Source organism: Carcharhinus amblyrhynchos, chromosome 9 (assembly GCF_965287045.1).
Source record: "Carcharhinus amblyrhynchos chromosome 9, sCarAmb.v2.hapA, whole genome shotgun sequence".
Taxonomy (NCBI): Eukaryota; Metazoa; Chordata; class Chondrichthyes; order Carcharhiniformes; family Carcharhinidae; genus Carcharhinus; species Carcharhinus amblyrhynchos.
Window position 1 is genome coordinate 59,599,814 of NC_137332.1, and position 22,929 is coordinate 59,622,742.

At 40.9% G+C, this 22,929-nt stretch overlaps 1 protein-coding gene across 1 annotated transcript in view; it reads right to left on the reverse strand.

Annotated features, from left to right (window-relative positions):
- The window catches only part of LOC145347848 (zinc finger protein GLIS3-like), a 370,782-nt gene extending 353,198 nt beyond the window's left edge, over positions 1–17,584 (reverse strand). The window contains exons 1-2 of the mRNA XM_080195761.1: positions 17,518–17,584; positions 6,746–7,113 (exon numbers count right to left, since the gene is read on the reverse strand). Coding sequence (XP_080051887.1) covers positions 6,746–7,079 — 334 coding nt within the window. The 5' untranslated portion in view covers positions 7,080–7,113; positions 17,518–17,584. The remainder of the gene's footprint in view (positions 1–6,745; positions 7,114–17,517) is intronic.
- Between the last annotated feature and the right edge of the window lie 5,345 nt (positions 17,585–22,929).

Here is a 22,929-nt window from a genome sequence, read left to right on the forward strand (position 1 = left end):
AACATTGAGGTTGGGACAACAGGGTACATTTTGTGACCTGTGTTAACAAAATGTGGGCCTGAGCTCTAATGTCAGTCAAGGGAGAAGAAAACATGCATGTGCAGGAGATTATTCTGATATAAAACCAAATACAGCAGATGATGAGTATCTGAAATAAAAGCAGAAGTTGCTGAAAGAATAGGTGAGATTTTCTGCCCCACCCTCCCTCGAGGAGTTTTTCTTTTGGCAGAGGCAGCTTGCCATAGGCCACGGGTGGGATTCTCTGATCCCTTCTCTGATCCTGCCAGTGTGTGTGGCATTTTGTGAGATTCACCTGTCCCACCGCCAGGGGACCCAGCACAGGGGGTCACCTTCAATGGTACCAGAAAATCCTATTAGTGGGAAGGAATGGAAAATCTTGCCTCCAGTCTGGCAGCATCTGCAGAGAGAGCAAGTTAACACTTTGAATCTTATATGATTCTTCGCAAGAACTGAAAAGACATGGAAATGTCATGGATTGAAAAAGGGGAAAGGTCAGGTCGAACAAAAAAGATCAGGGATAGGTTAGAGGGCAGGGGACATTAAATACCAAAGATGTCATGGACCAAGAGGAAAAGGGGGTGGTAATGGCTGTGGTAAAGAAACAAAGCATAGATTCAGAGTGAGAGTTAATGGCAGAATAAAAGTCAGTTCAGTATCAAAGCAAACACAAGATAAAGACTGGCACTCGGCAAAAAACAATTCAAAGTGGAGGACTGAATTTGTGGTCTGAAGTTGCTGAACATATTATTGAGTCCAGAAGGTAATTAGAAGATGAAGTGCTGTTCCTCCAACTTGCATTGGGCTTCACTGGAACATTGTAGCATCTAAGGGCAGAAATGTGTGCATGAGCATGATGGCAAATTAAAATGGTAAGCAGCTGGAAAGTCGGGGTTATGCTTCAAAACTGAGCTTCAAAGCAGTCACTCGGTCTGCATTTGATCACCCCAGCGTAGAGGAGACTACAGTAATTACAGTACAGCAAATTGAAAGACATACAACTAAACTGCTGCTTCACCTGGGAGGAATATTTGAGGCTTCGAACAGTTAAGAGATTGCATGGGAAGGTGCTGTGGGAAGGGAATGTGTATAGAGGAATGGATCAGAGTGATGCGGAGGAAATGGTCCCTTTGGAACGCTGACATGGGAGGAATGTTCAGTGGTGGCATTATACTGGAGGTGGCAAAAAAAGTGGAAGATGCTTCCAAGCGAGAGGGGAAGAGGTGAGGGCAGAAGTGTGGGAAATGGATCAGACACATTTGAGGGTCTTGTCAACCAGTGATGGGGAATCTTCAGCTGAGTAAAAAGAAAGGCAGGTCAGAAGTGCCATTGTGGAAGATAGTGTCATCAGAACAGATGCGACGTAAACTGAAAAACTAGGAAAACAGAATGTAGTCATTGCAGGAAGCAGGGTATGAGGAAGTCTAGTCAAGGATGCTGTGGGAGCTGGTGAACTTGTAATGAATATTTATAGGCAGGTTATCCTCAGAAATAGCAGTAGAAAAGATTGTTTTTATTTTGATGACTGGCATACCCCAAAATCTTGCTGCTGTTTATGCCAGCAGGACCTTACTGTCCCAATGACAGTGTACCCCGTCATTGGTTTCCCAGCGACAAGGTGTGCATTCAATAGGAATCCCCATTGACAACACCAGGACCATAAGATTCCACTGCCAGTGAGTAGCAAGCTGTGTTCTGCCACTGTGAAATACACCATGGACGGAGAGAAAATTTCCACCCACTGTAATTTGCAAATTTTTTTTGTTTATTCATTTTAAAAATATTTTTGATAATGGGGAGGCTGGATTTTGCACTCGTGGTGAATGCAAATTGCATTGGGCACAAAATCCCATAAGAGTAAGGAAATGAGATTCTCACCGGCAAGATCTCGTCTCCTAAATTTCCCTGTCCCTCACTGATGTCGCAACGAGGTTCCTGCCCTTTTCGATAAATTTTAACATATTTACACATTATTAAAGTGATTCTCAGCTACATGAGCTACCCTCATTAAATACTCATCCCATATTACAACAGCTACATAAGAAGGGGAATCAGTCCAGGGGAACTCCCAACAGTGCCAGCCTGTGCCGGAATAGTGCCAAACTGTGCCGGAGCAGTGCCAGTGCAGGCCCTTTGGGGAGCCCCATTGGGGTTGGTTTCCCTTATGTGTATTGGGGGGTGGGGGCAAACACCAATGCTTATGCAGAGGGGTAGGGGGAGGCAATGCTCATGAAGGAGGAGGGCAATGCCTATGAAGCGGCAGATGATGGCTTTGAAGGAGGAGGACGATGGCTTTGAAGGGCAAGGGGGAAAAGAGTGCCTGTGATTCTGGCACGATGCTTGGTGGAGAAACTTAAATTCACTCTTTTTTTCTCTGTCATTCCTCTGTTTTGCTCTTAATCCTTAAATTTCAATTAATTATGAAATTCTCTGTTCACCTGCCGCTAAAACACTCATTCATACTTTCATTACTTTTAGATTTGACTAGTCCAAAATACTCCCGGCTGGTCTCCCACATTCTATGCTCTGTGAACCTGAGGTCCAAAACTCTGCTGTCCATGTTGTGAATCCCATTCATCGGAGATCCTGTGCACGTTGACCTAGATTGGCTCCAGTTCAAGCAAAGTCTTGATTTTAAGATTCTCATCCTTGTTTTCAAATCCCTCCATGGCCTTGCCCTTTCCTAATTCTTTAATCTCCTCCAGCTCCACACTTCTCAGATATTTGCACTCCTCTAATTCTGACTGCTTGTGCATCTATGATTATAGTTGCTCCATCATCAGTTATACCTTCAGCAGCCTAGGCTCTAGGCCTTGGAATTCCCTCTTTATACCTCTTCACTTCTCTACCCTGCTTTTCTCCTTTATGACACTCCTTAAAATCTAACTCTTTGACCAAACTTTTGGTCATCTTATCTAATTATGTGGCTCAGTGTCATACTTTGTTTCATAATGCTCCTGTGACGTACCTTGGGATGTTTTATTGCATTCAAGGTGCTATATTAAGATAAGTGAACAGACTGTTGGTTACAGATGAAGAGATGTCCCCTTCTCTATTAACTTGCAATTTGGAAGGCAAAAATATTTCTTGCTCAAAAGAAAAAGTCAAACCCTACTCCAAAAAGTCAACCCTACTCCACCAAAATCTAGACCATTGTTTCCTTTGCTATAAATATATCTATAAACAAGATGCCTGATTTAAAACTTCAGAGGAGCAGTTCCTGCTACATTAGGGTGACATTTTCATTTTTCCACCCAATTGTCTTGTGATCTCTATGACCAAGACTAATTCTATACTTTCTGATAGGTAGTTTTGTGTTTTGGTCCACATCCATAATGAACTGAGTTGAGATTGCTTTAGATTCATTGGGCTTGAATCTTTGTAACCAACAAAGAAAGGAAACTTTTATTCCATCATTGTGGTGTGTATCAAACAAAGGTCCAGGGATTAAATTGATAGTAACCCATTGCACTAATCAACACAAGTTTCAATTGTTTCCTTCAGTTATGAATCATTTTCTTTTCCTCATAATCAAAGAAGTGTAGTTCCCTTTACATTGCAGAGCAGTCACCTTCTCATTATATTAATGATTCAGTTCTACATCCTAAACTCTGTAATCACAGGGTTTCTGTAAGTGAGATTAAATCCAGTGAATTCAAATAGTGAGCACAGTTTGGTATGATGCAAAGTATGTTTCCAATGTAAATTACTATCAAAACTTCAGAGAACAATATTACAGAATGAGAAAAAAAGATTGGAAGCACATTCGTTATTGTACAGTATAGGCTTTTAAAAGCCATTGCACGAGTCTGTTTTATGATGATGATTCATGTTAGTGCAATCCTCAATCTTGCACAGCACTCAATCAATAGTTTAATCTGGTAAATGTTTTTCAGATGAAATACTCAGTGGCTCAGTAAGTGAACACATCACCCATTATGTTACTGGGCCAAACATGCCAAGGAGGCTCTAGGCTAAATCCCTGGTCAACGTTGTGTTGGCTGTTCCCAGCCAAAGTAAAAATGGATGTGCTATAATTGGTCTTAGCACTCACCAGCGGGGAAAGTTCTATCTCCAAGTTACTAGCCAGTGATGAACCTGAGAAAGGGTGTGTAGACAGTTTGAGTCAGGTTGAGATCAAAAAGGAGGAGGTATTGGGGTTCTTGAGAAACGTTAAAGCAGATAAGTCCCAGGACCCGATGAGATATACCCCAAAATACTGAAAAAGGCAAGGGAGTAAATTGCTGGGGCCTTGAGAGAAATGTTTGTACCTTCACTGGATATAGGGGAGGTCCCAGAGGATTGGAGAACAACCAACGTTGTCCCTTTGAGAAGGCTAGCAAGAATAATCCAGATAATTACAGGCCAGTGAGCCTTACATCAGTGGTAAGGAAATTATTGAACAGAATTCTTTGAGACAGAATTTACTCCCACTTGGAAATAAGTGGATGTATTAGCGAGAGGCAACATGGTTTTGTGATGGGGAGGTCGTGTCTCACTAACTTGATCGAGTTTTGAGGTAGTGATGAAGATGATTAATAAGGGTAGGCAATGGATGTTGTCTACATGGACTTCAGTAAGGTCTTTGACAAGGTCCCTCATGGCAGATTGGTGCAGAAGGTGAAGTTGCATGGGATCAGAAATAAGCTGGCAAGGTGGATACAGAACTGGCTCAGTCACAGAAGACAAAGGGTAGCAGTAGAAGGGTGCATTCCTGGATGGAGGGCTGTGACAAGTTACACTCCTCAGGGATCAGTGCTGAGACCTTTGCTGTTCATAATATATATAAATGACTCGGAGGAAAATGTAACTGGCTTGATTAGTAAGTTTGCAGATGACAAAGGTTGGTGGATTTGCGGATTGCAATGAGGACCATCAGAGGATACAGCAGGATATAGATCAGTTGGAGGCTTGGGTGGAGAAATGGCAGATGGAGTTTAATCCAGACAAGTGTAAATAATGCATTTTGGAAACTTCAATAAAGATACGAAATATACAGTAAATGGCAGAGTATGGATTAAGAGTATTGATAGGCAGAAGGATCTGGATGTACAGGTACACAGGTCACTGAAAGTGGCAATACAGGTGGAGAAGATAGTCAAGAGGGCATATGGATGCTTGCCTTCATCAGCAGGGGTATTGAGTTTAAAAATTGGCAAGTCAAGTCAGGTTATAAAACCTTAGTAAGGCCGCACTTGGAATATAGTGTTCAATTCTGGTCGCCACACTACCAGAAGGATGTGGAGGCTTTGGAGAGGATACAGAAAAGATTTACCAGGATGTTGCCTGGCATGGAGGGCATTAGCTATGAGGAGAAGTTGGAGAAATTTGGTTTGCTCTCACTGGGCTGGACAGAGGTTGAGGAGCAACCTGATAGAAGTATACAAGATTATGAGAGGCATGGACAAAGTGGATAGTCAGAAGCTTTTTCCCCAAGGTGGAAGAATCAATTATTAGGGGGCATAGGTTTAAGATGCAAGGAGCAAGGTTTAAAGGAGATGTACAAAGCAAGTTTTTTTTTTACAGAGGGTGGTGGGTGCCTGGAACTTGCTGTCGGGGCAGGTAGTAGAAGCAGGTACAACAGTGAGTTTTCAGGGGCATCTGGACAAATACGTGAATAGGATGGGAATACAGGGATACGGTCCCTGGAAGGGTAGGGAGTTTTAGTTCAATCAGGCAGTATGGTTGTGCAGGCTTTGAGAGCCGAAGGGCCTGTTCATGTGCTATAATTTTCTTTGTTCTTTATTCAGTAACCCCTGAAATAAAGGGAGTAAAGAGGACAGGCATAGGCTTGGCCTAACTTATCTCACGATGGTAAGATGGCCTGCTGGCAATCACTGTCTGAATTTGCACATGAAAAATGTCACTTGGGTGAAAATACCAGAGGGTTGCTGCCATCCATGGAACTGTACTCCTGGAAGAGTATCCGTATCATGGAGTGTGGTAGAGAGGAATGAAAAGGAGGGGAGTCGAAAGAGGAGTAATGATGAGAGGAGAGAGGAGATGAACTGAGTGAATAGGAAAAGAGGGGAGGGAGGAAATGTGGAGGCAAGAGATGAGAGGAGGAGAGGAGAGCAGTGGAGAGAATCTGAGCTGTGAAAAAGCATCTTTCCAAATCACATAAATAAGTAACTGATATCTTAATGTTTTAAATATTGCTCCTAAGAAACAAGCACTAAAATCTCATACTTTATCTTAATAAAGCTCTTTGGCACCTACAAACTACATGATGCAGTCTGGTGTGTGATAGTTTACTTTCCCTACAATTGCGTTTGTCTATTTTTTCCATACTATTAGAGGATGCACTCCACGTCACCAATGAGTTGGCATTTGCTTTCCTGCACTTCTTAAGGTGCACATTTACAGCAGTAGTTCATAAATTTGCTGCTCACTCGTCCAACAGGATATACATTACTTCCAAACTTAAACGTGAAACTGCATTACTGAAAGGAAACTCTCATATTGCAATCCAAGGATTAAAATGGAAGTTGAGCTAATCAGTTCCTGCTGGAGCTTGTCTTCAGCTACATATGTACCTAAATAGAGCATAATCTCAATAAACATGTTTATCTTCCAATAATTTCAGTTTGTATTGTGTGGTTTGCAGCAATTTCCAACAAATTGACCATGGCTACTGCAGCTATATATATTTCTTTTGCATTTAAATGTTACTGGGGACAGTGTACACTCCCAAATAGTTGTCATAATTCCTGGAAGGACCCCTTACCTTTATTGTTGTGATTCTTGACAAGGAAGCACTGCTTAGAAGGTTTAGGGCTATGCGTCTTATTTGGGATTTGGAACTCCTCCAGTACATCTTGTCCCTTGGGACTTACGCACAGTAAATGAATCGCATCTCCTGTCAGCGTCCTCTGGGGTACAACACCAGCTTGGTTGTTGTTGCAAGGCTTTTTATTTCCATTGGGAGAAGAATTTTCTGAAACCATGCTAAGAGTTTTATTGCTTGCTGAAGAAGTCATTCTTGAATAATCCCTCAATGCAGGCATTCGGTGTCCATTGATCATCCCAAAGGCTTGGGATGCAGTACTCCCACTGTGCATATTCTGATCCTTTTAAGCCTTCACAGCATAACTCCTATCAAAAATATATTTGGAAAAGATGTTTAAATAGTGTATCTTTCAAAAAAGAAATATTAGCAAATGCAACATGTCTGAACAAACAGATCTTAAACTTTTCCCTTTTCCCCTGCCCCTGTCCCCAAAGTGAGCTGAATTCTGCTGGAGTACGATTCCAAATGTACCTCGGTACAAGTAACTGATCTTCACCTGTGAGTCAGGAGGTAAGCATCTTTCAACTACTTCACCATATGAGGTGTCAGAGCTAAACTTAACTCTGTTCCCAACCCAACACCCACAGACCACATTTTCTAAATAGGGTAACTGGACAGCAATCAGGAACAGAGACCCCAGCAGACCATCTCTCCACATTATGGGCATTTTCAGTGTTGCAACTCCTGGAAGCTTTAGCTTTTTTTAGGATCTGTGAAAGGCATTGGTTCGGAGTTGCAATCCACAGTTCCTCATTAATTCTGGACTTTATCCACTATAACTATATCCTTGTGTTGATCCTACACAGTGCTCTTTTTTCATATTGATAGGGGCAATCCTATAACTGAGCTCTGAGGTGAATGTTTTTTCTGTATTTGTTCATGGGATGTGGGCATTGCAGGCTGGGCATGCCCATTCCTGAGGTCATCCAGAGACACCCATTTATCTTTCTGGAATGCACCCCGCAACGTACTACTTGTTTTTGGGAAGTGCGTTGTGTAGGTTGTGTGGTAGTAGAGCTGTGGGATTTTTATCCATCTTCTCATTTTATAATCCTGGCATACATAGTAGGGGATTTTCTCACTTGAGGTCCTTTAATACAATCATGGTTAAAATGAGTAGAGTCACTTCAGGAGGTGTTTAATTATGGAGGTATCTTCACAGCAAATGAGGAAACCACCTCCCTCCCCCATAGAACTTATGGGCTTGCGTATTTTTTGCGCTTCAGTTGCTTTAGGGTAATAGAATCTCTCATTAACTCCTGTATGCTACAAACAGGCTATATCTCCCGGAAAAATACTTGTATTGCATCATTGGCACCTCCACGGTGGCTAGGATGGTGAAAATATCCTTTGGTGCACGCCCAAGCATGGTGCAAAAATCTTTGGTGGTTTAACTGCCATTTTGGCTGTGCTGGTATCCTAAATTTTTTGTGGTTGAATAGGCAATGACAGCAGCTACTTTAAAGATTTGCTCCTGGAATGTGTGGAGAATTCATCACCCTATTAAGAGAAAGAAGATTTTGTCTCTTTTTAAAAAGGAGGAAGTTGACATAGCTGTGTTGCAGGAAACTCATCAGGCTGACAGCGGGCATCTCAAACTCAAGAGGGACTGGGTGGGCCAACAGTCGAGGAGTTGCGTTATTGGTTATTGAGAATCTGCCTTTTAGTTTAGGAAGCTGCGTTTAAGACAAAGGAGGTAGGTATGTAGTTAAGGGGCTGGTATATGGGCAGAATGTGATGATAATGAACATCTAGAGTCATCCTAATTGTTTGCTTAACTGACATCCGATTACTCACTTCTTGATGGTGACTTTAATTGATATCTTAATCCACTAATTGACAAACTTCCTGTTGCAAGGATCCCTTCTATGCAGCAAGCTGGGACATTGGCTTTGGCTTGTCAAGAGGTAGGTTATTGGGATGAGTGGAGAACTCTGAATCCAATGATAAAAGTTCACTTTTTTTTCAGTCCCTCATCTGTGTCATGCCAGTATTGACTATTTCTTTCTGCCAAATATGAACCTGCATTCAGTAACCTCTTGTATTATAGGCAGTACTTTGATCTCTGGCCACGCTCCACTCTCTTGACAATTGCTTCTTAAGGGGACCCACCCTTGGTCCAGGTCCTTCAATGGAAGCCATTAGACAAGATCCCTATGTGTATGGGTTGTCTAGTGGAGGTAGGCGGCATAAAATTTCACTATGTGGATATGTTGCTGTTTGTTTCAGAGCCGAGTGTTTCTGTTCCTGCTATTATTGACTTGGTAGCTAGATTTAGTCTTTTCTTGGCCTATAAGATTAACTTCATGAAATTGGAGGCTATGTCCCTGGGCAAGTTAAGGGATAGACCCTCTCCCTCTTCTCGTTTTTCCTTCAGATGGTCCCCATCAGGGTTCACTTATGTAAATATTCATATTCCCTGGTTTTCCGCAGTTATATAAGGTAAAACTTTCTTCATTACTGTCCTCTATTAAGTGAAATCTACATTATTGGTCATCTTTACCAGTGGTTGAATAGAATTGCTTTGATTAAGATAAATGTGTTACCTAGACTACTTAATCCTTTGCAAATGCTAGCTATCCTGTTGTCTGCTAAGGTCCTTAAAGATATTTATGGGTCACTCAAGTTCTTTTGTTTGGAACAAGAAGAAACTTAATTTAAAATTAGCTAAGCTGCAGTTGCCTGATTCAAGAGGGCTAGGAATGCCAAGTAATAAGCTGTATTGGTTAGCTTCCCACTTAAGATTTATGCATGAATGGGTTAAGGGAGACCGTTCATCCATATTGCCTGATGTTGGAGTTAATCATTCCTTGTATTCCTGAAAATCACTTTTATTTCTTAGGGATCCTAAGGTGGTACTAAATTAGTGTGATAATCCTATTGTTATTAACACTGTGAAGGTTTGGAGGCTATGAGTTGGGGAGGAGATCTAATTTAACTTTCACTCTTTCTCCCATTCAAGGTAACCCAGATTTCCCACCTGATATTATAAACCATAGTGTTGATATTTGGAGTGACAGAGATCTCTGTAGACTCGGTGATGCACTTGACTGTGCTACCCTGTTATCTTTTGAGCAGCTATGTCAGCAGTTTGATATTCCAAAATACTTCCTTTTTAGATACTTGCCACTTAGGGATTTTATCCTTAATAAGACAACTTTTTGATACTAAGATTTCCCCAGTGGAAAATATCTTGCTATTTGTGGAGCCTAGGCATTTAGATAAATTTTATGACACTCTGTTCTAGATTGTGTGAAAATATATTGGACGCGGTGTGATTTTAGGACAGAGACCTTGAAGTAAATATTTATGAGGAGACATGGGGTGAATCTGGGAATGTGCCACGAAATTTTCAGTTTATAATAGAACAAAAGAAACTCAATTTAAGATATTGCACCATCTCTATATTACTCCAACCTTGTGGCACAGCTTTGACCTGGCCATATCTTCACTGTGCCAGAAATGGAAGGTGGACACAGGGGGATTATCTGCATTGTTTTGGTCCCCTATCAAGATTAAAGCATTTTTGTGTAATGTTCTTAAAGACTCTGAGAGGATCTTTGATATGTCCATAGAGTTCAATCTCTTGTATCTGATACTGGGTCTCCCAGACAAAGATATTAATGATGTGAATGGGAAAAGGCTGTACAATATCCTAACATCTACAGCATGGAAGAATATCCTTTGTCCATGGATTAGCAATAAGTTCCGTTCAATTCAGAATGGGTATAAAAATCATTCTGGAATGTGTACCAGTGGAATTCTTCACTTGTTTACTTTGAGCTAAACTGGATACATTCCATAAGGTATGAGACCCTCACCTTAAAGTTATGGGTTCTGCATTGTCTAATGTATCCCTACATGGTTTCCTATATGTTCTGTTGTTCTGTCGCTGTTATCCTGTACGCACCGCTGAACCAATTGTGGCTGTATCCTATTATCCCAATATCCCCCCAATCTTTCGATAAATCCTTTCCTTACTTATATGATGGGAGGCGCTGGGGACAACAAATAATCCAAAACAACTAATTTTTTTTCTGTCTCTTTTTACATGTATGTACTTGTTTGAAAATGATCTTGCTGTACTGTACCCATTTCTGATAGTTTATCGTGTTATTTGTAAAAAAAAGGAAAAATATTCAATAAAAATATATTTTAAAAAGTATAAATGCAAAATAATAACAATATTAAACAATCCTGCAGCACTGTCACTTCCACATCAAAGGAACACCTGTCTTTCTGAATTTTTTTTTACATTTATACCATAAAATTGAATAGTTCCAGAAGTTAACATTTGGACTTCAACACTTCAATTCTTAACTGCTTGTATAATCTCAGACAACAGCAAGTATTTACATATCACTCCTCACATGAACAAAAGAAAGTTATAACTAACCCTACTAAACATAACAATATTCAGTGTTGAACTGATAGTTCGTTTGAGTGCTTAAAAGTGATTTATGAGATGGATTCATCCCCCCTTCCCATCAGTGGCTCAGTAAAATAATGTCCAAACTGGCATAGTATTAAGCAAATGGAGACCCAACCCACACAAGACTGATGCATTTTCAACACAGGTGACAGTGGTTAGCACTACTGCTCACAGTGCCAGGGATCAGGGTTCAATTCTGGCCTTAGGTCACTGTCTGTGTGGAGTTTGCACATTCTCCCCATGTCTGTGAGGGTTACCCCCAACATGCTCTGGTTTCTTTCTACAGTCCAAAGATACGCAGGTTAGGTTGACTGGCCATGATAAATTTCCCACAGTGTCGGGGGACTAGCAGGGTAGGCACATGGGGTTACAGGTTGTTGGTGCAGGTTCAATGGACCAAATGGCCTTCTTCAGCACTGTATGGAATCTATGATTCTAACAGTCTTCATCCAGAAGTGCCAAGTGGGTGATCATCTCAGACTCCACCTGTGTTCCCAGAATCACAGATGTCAGCCTTCAGCCAAAATTTATTCACTGCATGTGATATCAAGAACTGGCTGAAGACACTGGATCAGCAATGATTGTAGACTCCACAACAGCCCCCCTGTAGTGCTGAATACTTATGCTCCAAGATTAGCTCCATCCTTAGCCAAGCTCTTCCAGTACAAATAGAACACTGGTATTTACTCAACAAAGTGGAAAATTAGCCTCACTATGGCATATCCTCAAAAAGTCAGGATCAAGGCAATCTGAGCATTAACCGCACATTTTCTTCTCTTAATCATCAGCAAGGTGATGGGAGATATTATTGACAGTACTGTCAAGCTCAGTTTGCAGTCCACCAAGCCACTCAGCTCTGGATGTCACGGACAAAGAACTTGAATTCTAGAGGTTGGTTAGAATCACATTGGCATTAAGGCAGATTTTGACCAAGTGTGGTATCAAGTTCTGGCTAAATTGAAGTCAATGGGAATCAGATGGAAAACTTTCCAATGGTTAGAGTCATATCTAACACAAAGGATGATGGTTGTGGAAAATGGAGGCCAACCATCTCAGCCTTAGCACAATGACTGTGTTCCTCAGGATAGTGTCCTAGGCTCAACCATCTTCAGCCTCTTCATCAATAACTTTCCCCCCATCATAAGGTCAGAACTAGGGTTTTTCACTAATGACTTCGCAACATTCAGTTTCATTTGCAACTCCTCAGATAAAGAAGTGGTCCATTCAAAACCTGTAACAAGACCTGAACAACCTGGTTTGGGCTGATAAATGGCACGTAACACACCACACCAATGATCATCGCCAACAAGAAACCAACCCTCCTTCACATGCAATAGTATTTGACTTGCTAAAACGTCACCATCAACATCCAGCAAGCACACCATTTACTAAAAAGCTAAGTGGACTAGCTACATATATACAATGGCAAAAGGATGAGGTCAGAGGCTGGATATTCTGCAGCATGTAACTTGCTGACTCCATCAAGCCTCTCCACCATTCAAAAGACACAAATCAGGAGTGTGATGGAACACTCCTCTGAATGAATGGAGATCAAACAACAAAAAGCTCAACACCATTTAGGATAAACCAGCTCCTTTGACTGGTGCCCATAAACCACACTCTTTCCTTCTACCTACAGCATATCATGGCAGTGGTGTATACCAGCTATAAGGTGCACTGCAGCAATTAGTCAGGGCTTCTTCAACAGCACTTTCCAAATTGGTTACCTTTACCTCCTAGAATATTGAGGGCAGAACATGTAGGGGAACACCACTCCAAGTTACACATGATCCAGAGTCAAAAATATATCACTGTTATTTCATAACCCTATCAAAATCCTAGAACTCCCTTCTAACAGCATTCTAGGAGTACCTACACCAATGGTCTAAGGTAGTCCAAGAAGGCAGCTTCCCACTGCCTTCTCAAGGGAAATTCAGGATGGACAAAAAATGCTAGCCTTAACAACATGTTTACATCCAACAAAGGGAGCAAGCTATCCTAGATCTGGTCCTAAGTAATGAGATGGGAATAATTAATGATTTTGTAGTTAGGGATCCTTTTGGAAGAACTGATCACAGTATGGTTGAATTTAAAATACAGATGGAGTGTGAGAAGGTGAAATCCAATACCAGTATCTTGTGCTTAAACAAAGGAGACTATAAAGAGATGAGGGAGGAGTTGGCTAAGGTCAACTGGGAACAAAAACTTTATGGTGGGACAATTGAGAACAGTGGAGGACTTTCAAAGCGACCTTTCACAGTGCTCAGCAAAAGTATATACCAGTGATAAGGAAGGACTGTAGAAAAAAAGGTATTCAGCCATGGATATCTAAGGTAATAAAGGAGGGTATCAAATTGAAAGAAAATGCAGACGAAGTGGCAAAGATTAGTGGGAACCTTTAAAAGGATTGGGAAATCTTTAAAGGTCAGCAGAAAGCCATGTAAAAAACTATAAAAGTAAAATGGATTATGAGAGTAAACTAGCTCAAAATATAAAAACAGATAGCAAAAACGAAAAAGAGTGGCGAAAGTAAACATTAGTCCTTTAGAGGACGAGAAGGGAGATGTAATAACTGGAAATGAAAAAATGGCTGAAACATTGAACAGGTATTTTGTGTTGCTCTTCACAGTGGAAGACACAAATAACATGCCAAAAACTGATGACAGGAAGGCTATGGCAGGTGAGGACCTAGAAACTATTATCGCGAAAGAGGCAAGTGTTGGGCAAGTTAATACGGCTAAAAGTAGACAAGTCTCCTGGTCCTGATGGAATGCATTCCAGGGTACTAAAAAAAGCGGGAGAAATAGCAAATGCACTAGTGTAATTTACCAAAATTTGTTGGAATCTGGGGTGGTTCCCACAGATTGGAAGACAGCAAATTTGATGCCACTGTTTAAAAAAGGAGGTAGACAAAAGGCAAATAACTATAGGCCAGTTAGCTTAACTTCTGTAGTAAGGAAAATGCTTGAATCTGTCATCAAGGAAGAAATAGCGAGACATCTGGATATAAATTGTCCCATTGGTAAGACGCAGCATGGGTTCATGAAGGGCATTAGTTTGACTAATTTGGTGGAATTCTTTGGCAAAATTACATGTGCACTGGACAAAGGGGCACCTGTGAATGTGGTGTATTTGGATTTCCAGAAGGCATTTGACAAGGCGCCGCAACAAAGACTGCTACATAAAATAAAGGTGCACAGTGTTACTCGTAATGTATTAGCATGGATAGAGGATTGGTTAACTAACAGAAAGCAAAGAGTGGGGTAAATGCGTGTTTTTCAGTGACTAGTAGTATGCCTTAGGGACCAGTGTTGGGACCACAATTGTTTATGATTTACATAGATGATTTGGAATTGGGGACCAAGTGTATTGTGTCAAAATTCTCAGATGACACTAAGATGGGTGGAAGAGCAAAGTGTGCAGAGGATGCTGAAAGTCTGCAAAGGGATATATATAATCTAATTGAGTGGGCGAGAGTCTGGCAGATGGAGTACAATGTTGGTAAATGTGAGGTCATCCATTTTGGTAGGAATAACAGCAAAATGGACTATTATTTAAATGATAAAAAATTGCAGCATGCTGCTGTGCAGAGAGACCTGGGTGTCCTTGTGCAGGAATCTCAAGGAGTTGGTTTGCAGGTACAGCAGGAAATTAAGAAGGCAAATGGAATTTTGTCCTTCATTGCTAGAGGGATGGAGTTTAAAAACAATGAGATTATGTTGCAGCTGTAGAAGGTGCTGGTGAGGCCACACCTGGAGTGCTGTGTACAGTTTTGCTCTCCAGAAAGAATATACTGACACTGGAGGGGTGCAGAGAAGATTCACTAGGTTGATTCTGGAGTTGAGAGGGTTGGCTTATGAGGAGAGACTGAGTAGACCTGGGCTATATTCATTGGAATTCAGAAGAAAGAGGATACCTTATAGAAACATATAAGATTATGAAGGGAATAGCTAAAAAAGAGGCAAGGAAGTTGTTTTCACTGGTGGGTAAAACTAGATCGAGGGGGCATAGCCTCAAAATAAGCGGGAGCAGATTTAGGACTGAGTTGAGCAGGAACTTCTTCACACAAAGGGTTGTGAATCTGTAGAATTCCCTGCCCAGTGAAGCAGTTGAGGCTACCTCATTGAATATTTTTAAGGTGAGGATAGATAAATTTTTGAACAGTCAAGGAATTAAGGGTTATGGTGAGTAGGCGGGTAAGTGGAGCTGAATCCACAAAAAGATCAGCCACGATCTTACTGAATGGCACAGCAGGCTCAAGGGGCCAGATGTTCTTATGTAAACTGTTTATTTTAAATTCTCATTCTCCTTCAACTGGACACTCATTATTTCCCCACTACCCTGAGGAATAATCTCAACCAAACAACCAAATTGCCACCCCGATCATAATCCAGTAGTTCCTGCTGGAAAAGGCATATGCATGGATTCTGGATGAGGGAAGGATCAGTCTCCTTCCCATGGTTAGATAGTTTGCTGATATTTTGTCGATTAAGGGTTGTGAGGAATAGTCATTGAAGTGAGTTACCAGAAGTGTAGCTGCAAGTCTGAACCAACACGAAGCAGGAGTCAAAAACTTTTGTGGAAGACGAGGTAAAATCATGGGGGGATTCTAGCTTCATCTGATTGCCACCCATAAACTCACATGTAATAGGCAACAGATTTCAAACAGTTGATCTCAGTCAGTTAAAGAGCAAAACTATTCTCACACTTAGTGGACACCTTACACTTTTCACACAGAAGAGAACAAATGTAACCAAACAGTACATTTTTTGAATACATTACCAAAATTCTTTGATCTTTAACATTTGATTTCAACATTAACATATTTACCTTTAGCTAATGTATGGGCCCTGGCATTCTAACATATGTGGCACTTCTGAGACATTTGGGACAATCTTCAAATTTTGACCAAAGATCTACAAAGTTGTAATCCTTGCTGGTGTTTTTCCTATTTAACGATGGCAGCTTAAAAACCTCATTGGCTCTGAATTTTTTTCAGCACACAGCAATTTCTAAAACCTACTGTTTGTTCTCTTGTGAAGTCGTCTTTTATTTATTTGCTCACAACTTTGTGCCAATCATGGAACCTGAAATCAAGGGGCAAAGAGTATGTTCATGATGCTGGGCATTAAATGGCATACTTTTAAAACTGAACTTGAAAATCTAAGTATTTTTATAATGGACAAGAAGTATGTTTTAAGAAAACTGTCATCAATTTAAACCTATGTGTATTGTTAAAACATATTGTGATGTCTTTAGAGAGCGACATGCAGCTTTGAACAATATTTTTTGGATTAGGAAGCATTAAGTTTCTATCCAGCTTTCAAACTTTTTTTTTTACAGTGCAATGCCTCATACCCTGTGGTTACAGATCGGCCCTAATTATTTTATTCATCCATTTCAGAGTCTGTACATGCCATATGTGTATTACTTTCAGTGGTGACTAATGGAGGTTTAATACACAATATTACCATGGCATTATATTGTAATGACTTCATCAAAGCAAAGGGGAACTTTCTTGTGTTATTCCAAAATGAATTTACTTTAGATTCAATTTTCTCCTCCAGAGCTACTAGCTCTGGAACCCCCTCTGACACCTCAATCAAGGTACAAACGTTTTTATCCGAGATTACGATCTCAGACATCCATTTGCTGCTGAGTTTACAATAAGTATCATATTTACTTATCAAATTTTGGTACAAATCAGCCCTACCTTGATGCCAACCTGGCTTACAATAGAAACACAGCCCACATTAATATCATGAAATAAGCCCTTCCATGAAGGGTTAGGTTGGAGTTAACATATAACATTTTATAATTTAAATTGTCGAAACATTTGTGCACAAGCTTCTTTTTGGTCACTCCTATATCTGGCATGCATGCAAGCCCATAACCAAATCCATAAACCTCTAAGCCAAGCTATTAACAAATCCACAGAGGTAGAATATTTTGCCCAACGAGTATTAAGCACACAAGTTAAAGATAAATATTTGCACCTGAGTAGCTCAGATTTATAAGACACATGTCCCACATGAAACGCAGACAATATTTCTCTCAATAGAATACTTTGTACAATTTCTTAGCATTGCTAATACATAACTAGCCCAATACAAGCTGCTACTTCTGAGTGAATTAACAAATGTTGATGTAAAGCAGCAGCGGGTATACAAAAACATACTCTGCATATGAGATTTCATATAGCTCTGTGTGACTTGATATGGGTATTTCCTTGATACTTAAAAAAGATCAGTTGATATAAATGTATAAGAAGAGGTACCTGATTGAGAACATCGCCTGAAATAAGATGCGGAGTGCAGTGCAGACTCCCACAATGTTCCGAGCTGTGCTCCTGGCTCGCGGCCCCGGGAAGAGCGACGGGGACAGGGCGGGGACAGCCATGCTGATTGACAGTGAGAGCAGCCAATCGGAACTGAGTCTGAGCGCGTTCCGCCAATCACAGCAGAGCGTGGGCGGGGACCCGTGAGGGGGCGGTACCCGCGCGGAGCAGTGAACCAGGGACAGGCTCATCCTCAACAACTCAGTGCAACACCGACACACACTGTAGGGGATGTCGGGGTAGGGCTTGGAGCGGCCACTGTGCAATGTAAAATAACTGCAATTTAAATGTATCCTACCACTATTCATGAATTTCACTCATTCATCAGCATTCAATTTGGTCTCTGGGCTCAATTTCCAAAAACTCTTCAAAAGCTGACACAAATGTCACTTGATTATTGGAATTAGCGAGCATTTTCTGTGCGGCCAATTCCCAGAGTCCGTCAGCACGTTGAGAATTTGCACGCAGATAATAATATCGCGCCGTTATCTCGGTGCTTTAAACTCCCTGATTATTATTGTCAATTTTCTTAATCCAACATTTCAACCATCTCTTCAAGGCGATTGATTACTTTTACGACGCGGTGGACAGTGGTTAGCAGTGCTGCCTTGTAGCGCCGGGGACCCGAGTTTGATTCCAGGCTTGGGTCACTGTGCGGAGTCTGCACATTCTCTCCGTATCTGCATGGGTTCCCTCTGGGCGCTCCAGTTTCCTGCCACAGTCCAAAAGCTGTGCTTGATAGGTACATTGACCCGAACAGGCGGTGGGCGACTGGGGGAATTTTATAGTAACTTCACTGTCGTGTTAAGCCTTACTTGTGACTAAAAAATAAACTTAGCTTAATCAACCACTTAGGATTGATGGGGAAATGCAGAGGCAACACGTGAGAAAATAACGAGACAGTTGATATTTCAGGTTTAAAACTTGTCCCTATAATAGTTTTGTTGAAAACTTTCCTCATCACATTTCTATATCAAGCCTCTCCTCACATCAGTTCTGTTTTGATACTTTTCCTCAAAACAATTCTGTATAAAATCTTTCCTCGGAAGTTCTGGGACAAAATTCTATACTGGAAAATTAAGTGTCTTGTGGTTTCTCAACTGATTAGTGCCTGACTTGCTGCGCGTTCCCAGTAGTTTATATCTTTGCTTTTGATTTCCAACATCTACAATGTTTTGGGGTTTTTTTGTTTATAATGCTCAGAAACTCTGAGAGGGCAAAGGGGCAAAGCAACTTTCAGGAGATTGGTGAAAGACAATGTTTAGTGTGACACAGAATCATTCAGACTAGGGAGCTGAAAGATTTGCATCCTGCTTTGTGTTATCCAATTTCAGCCTGGTCCACAGCAAGGGCAACAATAATTAGTCTTCGCAGCTTGTAACTAAGGGAAGAGGGATCAGCTAGGATTCCCAAGACTGATAACTATCCAGCAATTCCTGATGGAGTGTGAGCATCTGTGGCTACCTAGAATGTGAGAGGATTTCTTAAAAGATAGCACAAATGACCATCATGCACTGCTTTTTAGGATCAGTCAGACAAATGGTCAGGGAATTAGCAGGGTAAATATGTGAGTTACGGGAATAGAGCTTGGGTAAGATGCTATGTTGGAGAGTCGGTGCAAACTTGATGGGCCAAATTATATCTTTCTGCATTGTAGGGATTCTACGATTCTTGGGTGGCACAGTGGCACACTGGTTAGCACTGTTCCCTCACAGCGCCAGGAACCAGGTTCGATTCCCAGCTTCAGTCACTGTCTGTGTGGAGTTTGCATGTTCTCCGGGTGCTCCAGTTTCCTCCCACAGTCCAAAGATGTCCAGGTTAGGTGATTGGCCATGCTAAATTGCCAATTAGTGTCAGGAGGTTAGCAGGGTAAATATGGGGTAGGGGCTGGGTTGGATTGTCATCAGTGCAGACTTGATGGACCAAATGGCCTCCTTCTACACCATAGTGATTCTATGATTCCATGACCAGGTTGAAAGTACCACTAGAATCCATGACAACCACAGACCTGTGAAAATTGCACCAAAAATGGAAAACTGTGATTGATGCAGGTTCTGATGATGCACTGATACCTAAAATGTTAACCAGTCTTTTGTTGAAGATCCTACTTTTCATTTTTATAATCATTCTTCATGTACGCCCTTTAATAATGAGTGCCAGTAAATTTCAGTCAATGGATGGAAAATCATGCCCAATTTTTCCCAAAGTCCTTTGCATCCTCCCTAATTTAAAATGAAAACACACTGGAGGACCATGCATCTATAGTCAATGCTACATCTCCTAATGTGAGTAAACTAAATAGGGATAAATACTTGCTTGGAGTTTTTTTCTTTGTATTTTACATTCCTGCTTCCCATTGTTACATTCACTCCTACAACCAAAATCAAGAGGTCCTACAGATCATGAGCCTCCATGTCTATCTATAATCTCACTCGAAGGTCAGGTAATTCTATGTCCTCACAAGTAGATTGGACCTGCCAGATTTTTAGGACACCCCCTTCCCTCCCAAGATGAAGCCACTCCACCAAACAACCCAGTCAACTGCAAAAATGTCAACAAAGGAAGTAAATTTGAATGTCAGTCAAGACTTAGCAGATCAAAAGTATTACCTTCTGGGTTAGGAATCCAATGTCTAATGCTTGTCCACCAATCTTTAAAATATTTTACGACCAGTTAACCACCTCACATCCATACCATATCCCTTATTTGAACTCTGAAGCTCTCTGACATCACTCAGGTTTGCTCCAATGCCCCTGCTTTACGTTATGGGATATGCACTTGTTATCATTTCTTCAGGATGGGATACCCTCTGCTGGGAAGTTTTCCAGTTTTTCCCAGATTGTTCAAACCAGCCCTCTAGTGGAGGTTCAAGAGATTAAATTTCCTCTGTGCTACATTTATTAAACTGATTGATGCATTTACAGTGCACTATATTGCTGTCATCTCTATGTTTAAGAGATTATTAACCCATTTATTTATAGATTAATGACTGAATTAAAATTGGGAAGATAGAAAGCTACGGCAGCAAATTAACTGATGTGCTAAAAATAACCTGGTGAAAAATGCAATTGAACCACAAATGTTCATCAAATTTGAACAGGTAATTCTAGGGCAACAGACTTCCACCACCTCCTCCATTCCCCTCACCTCTATCCCTTCACCCCCCCTCTCCTCCCCTCCCTCACACTACCCCCCATCAGCCACCCCTACTGATGGTGAGAAAGTTGTTCCAGAATCATGGTTAAATAATTTGTTCCCCTTCAATATGTAATTCCTGTTTAAGAACATAGGAATATAGAATGACCATTCACCTCATTTCTGCCATCCTGGAATTTAAAATTGGTGCAGTTATTCTAAAAATTAATTTTCAGCTCCAAACTATCCCTCAATAATCAATCAATTTAGTTCCATTCAGAATGCTTCAAAGGTGTGAGTATTTACTCTACTAAAAAATTGTCTGTTTTCATCTTGGCTGAGAGTGTTCCATCAGTCTTCCTCTAAACGGACTGCGCAATGGTGCTCACTATTATTAGCACACACAGACATCCCATTACAGTTTATCCAGAAATTGTAATGTTGCATTATTGCATCACTACTGATGCAGGTCATGTGCACCATGATGTCAGTGTTACAGCCTCCAGTGCACCCATGTTTACAGTCATCAGAAAGTCACCACTGGCCTTACAAATTCTGGCAAATTTATTTTTATGTTGAAATACTCCATCCAGTACCTGTGTTATTGAAGTCCTCAAGGACTGCTCGAGAGCCATTTCTCAGACCCTAGCAACTGCTCAATGTCTATATCACTGGACCCAGCAATTAGGTGAAACCTGTCCAATGGGAGCCAATGGTTGTAAAATGAAACTCTGGATTTTGTGGTGGTAATGATGGTGGTAATGTCAACCTTCGCCATAAAAGTACTCCGAAACTGAAAGCAACTTCTGTTGTTCACAGATGATCAATTACATGCAACAAGCCAGGACTTGCTATCAATAGTTGTCACCTCCCTACAGGGTCTACTGGGGAAATGCCCCCATCTGCAATCAAATAGAAATCACTGAACTGATGAAAATTATCCCATTTACGTTATTAGTCTCACTCTAAAAATCGCTGAAAATGTTACACTGTGTTAAATAAGATGCAAGTGGGGGTTATTAATGGTTTACTAAGTTCATAATTGCTGCTGCCTAGCCTTACTGAAAGTTAATTTTATATTTGTTAAATGTCAAATTTCTCCATTCTGCTAAAAGGAATCTCGTATTTTTAAAATAATAGGTTTTTTTTAGTTGTTTATGGAATTTCAGCATTAATCCGATATATGTGCCCCAATCATTTACTTTGCTCACTGTAAAATTTGAATTAAAAGTGAAGAAAATTCACTGATTTGTGTGGGTGGCATCCCTTGAGTTCAGCAATGAGTACCACTACTTTGCCACTAGCTGAAATCCAGGCCATCATAAAGGCAGCCTGATTGTTATTGTTCATTGTTTATCAGTGAGGAAGCTTTATTTCTGTCACTAGTCTATCATGGTGTCCTGATTTATATTTGATTGTGATAGAAATAACATACTTAATATGAATTATCTGCAATAATATTGCCAGTAGAACCACCAACCAGTGGAAACTTTCAGACAACTTGGTTTGTTCAACCCTTTCTCAGAAATATGGGAGTCGATTAGCGCAGTCAGCTGGGCAGCTGGTTAGTGATGCAGAGTAACGTGAACTGCGTGGGTTCTGTATTGGCTGAGGTTAGTCATGGAAGATTAACCTTGCCCTTCTCCTGAGGTGTGGTGATCCTCAGATTAAAATCAGCATCAGGATTACAACAGAAGCTTTACCTCAAAAAGGTGCTTCATTAGTGCTTTGGGATGTCCTGAGATCATAAACAGGGTTATTTAAAACTAATTCTTTCTTTCATAAATCCTGTTGAAGTCAAGGAAACAACTTCCAGCTAACACTTGTTACATCCTGAACAGGTACCTGAGAAGCTTCTGAATCCATCGTAAATGGTAACTTTGTTTAAAAAAAATAGTGAGTGCAGAGTGAAAATGAGTCAGTTTGTTGTCACACTTCAGAATTTGTAGACAAGTTTGGAGCATTGCTGCCTGTAAATACTGTTCGGCCTCTGGGGTTTTTTAAATTTAACTTTAAACACAAACAAAGGGGGAAATCCTCTTCCCTCTCACCATGGGAATTGTAGCGGGCAGGGAGGGGGCGGAGCATGAAAAGGTCCATTGACCTCAGGCGGTTCCAGTTCTGGGTGAGCAAGGTCAGAAAATCCCACCCATATTGTATTTTTTCCTTATCCTTTTAATGATATAAAATGAAAATAACACTGGGGCCCACATAATT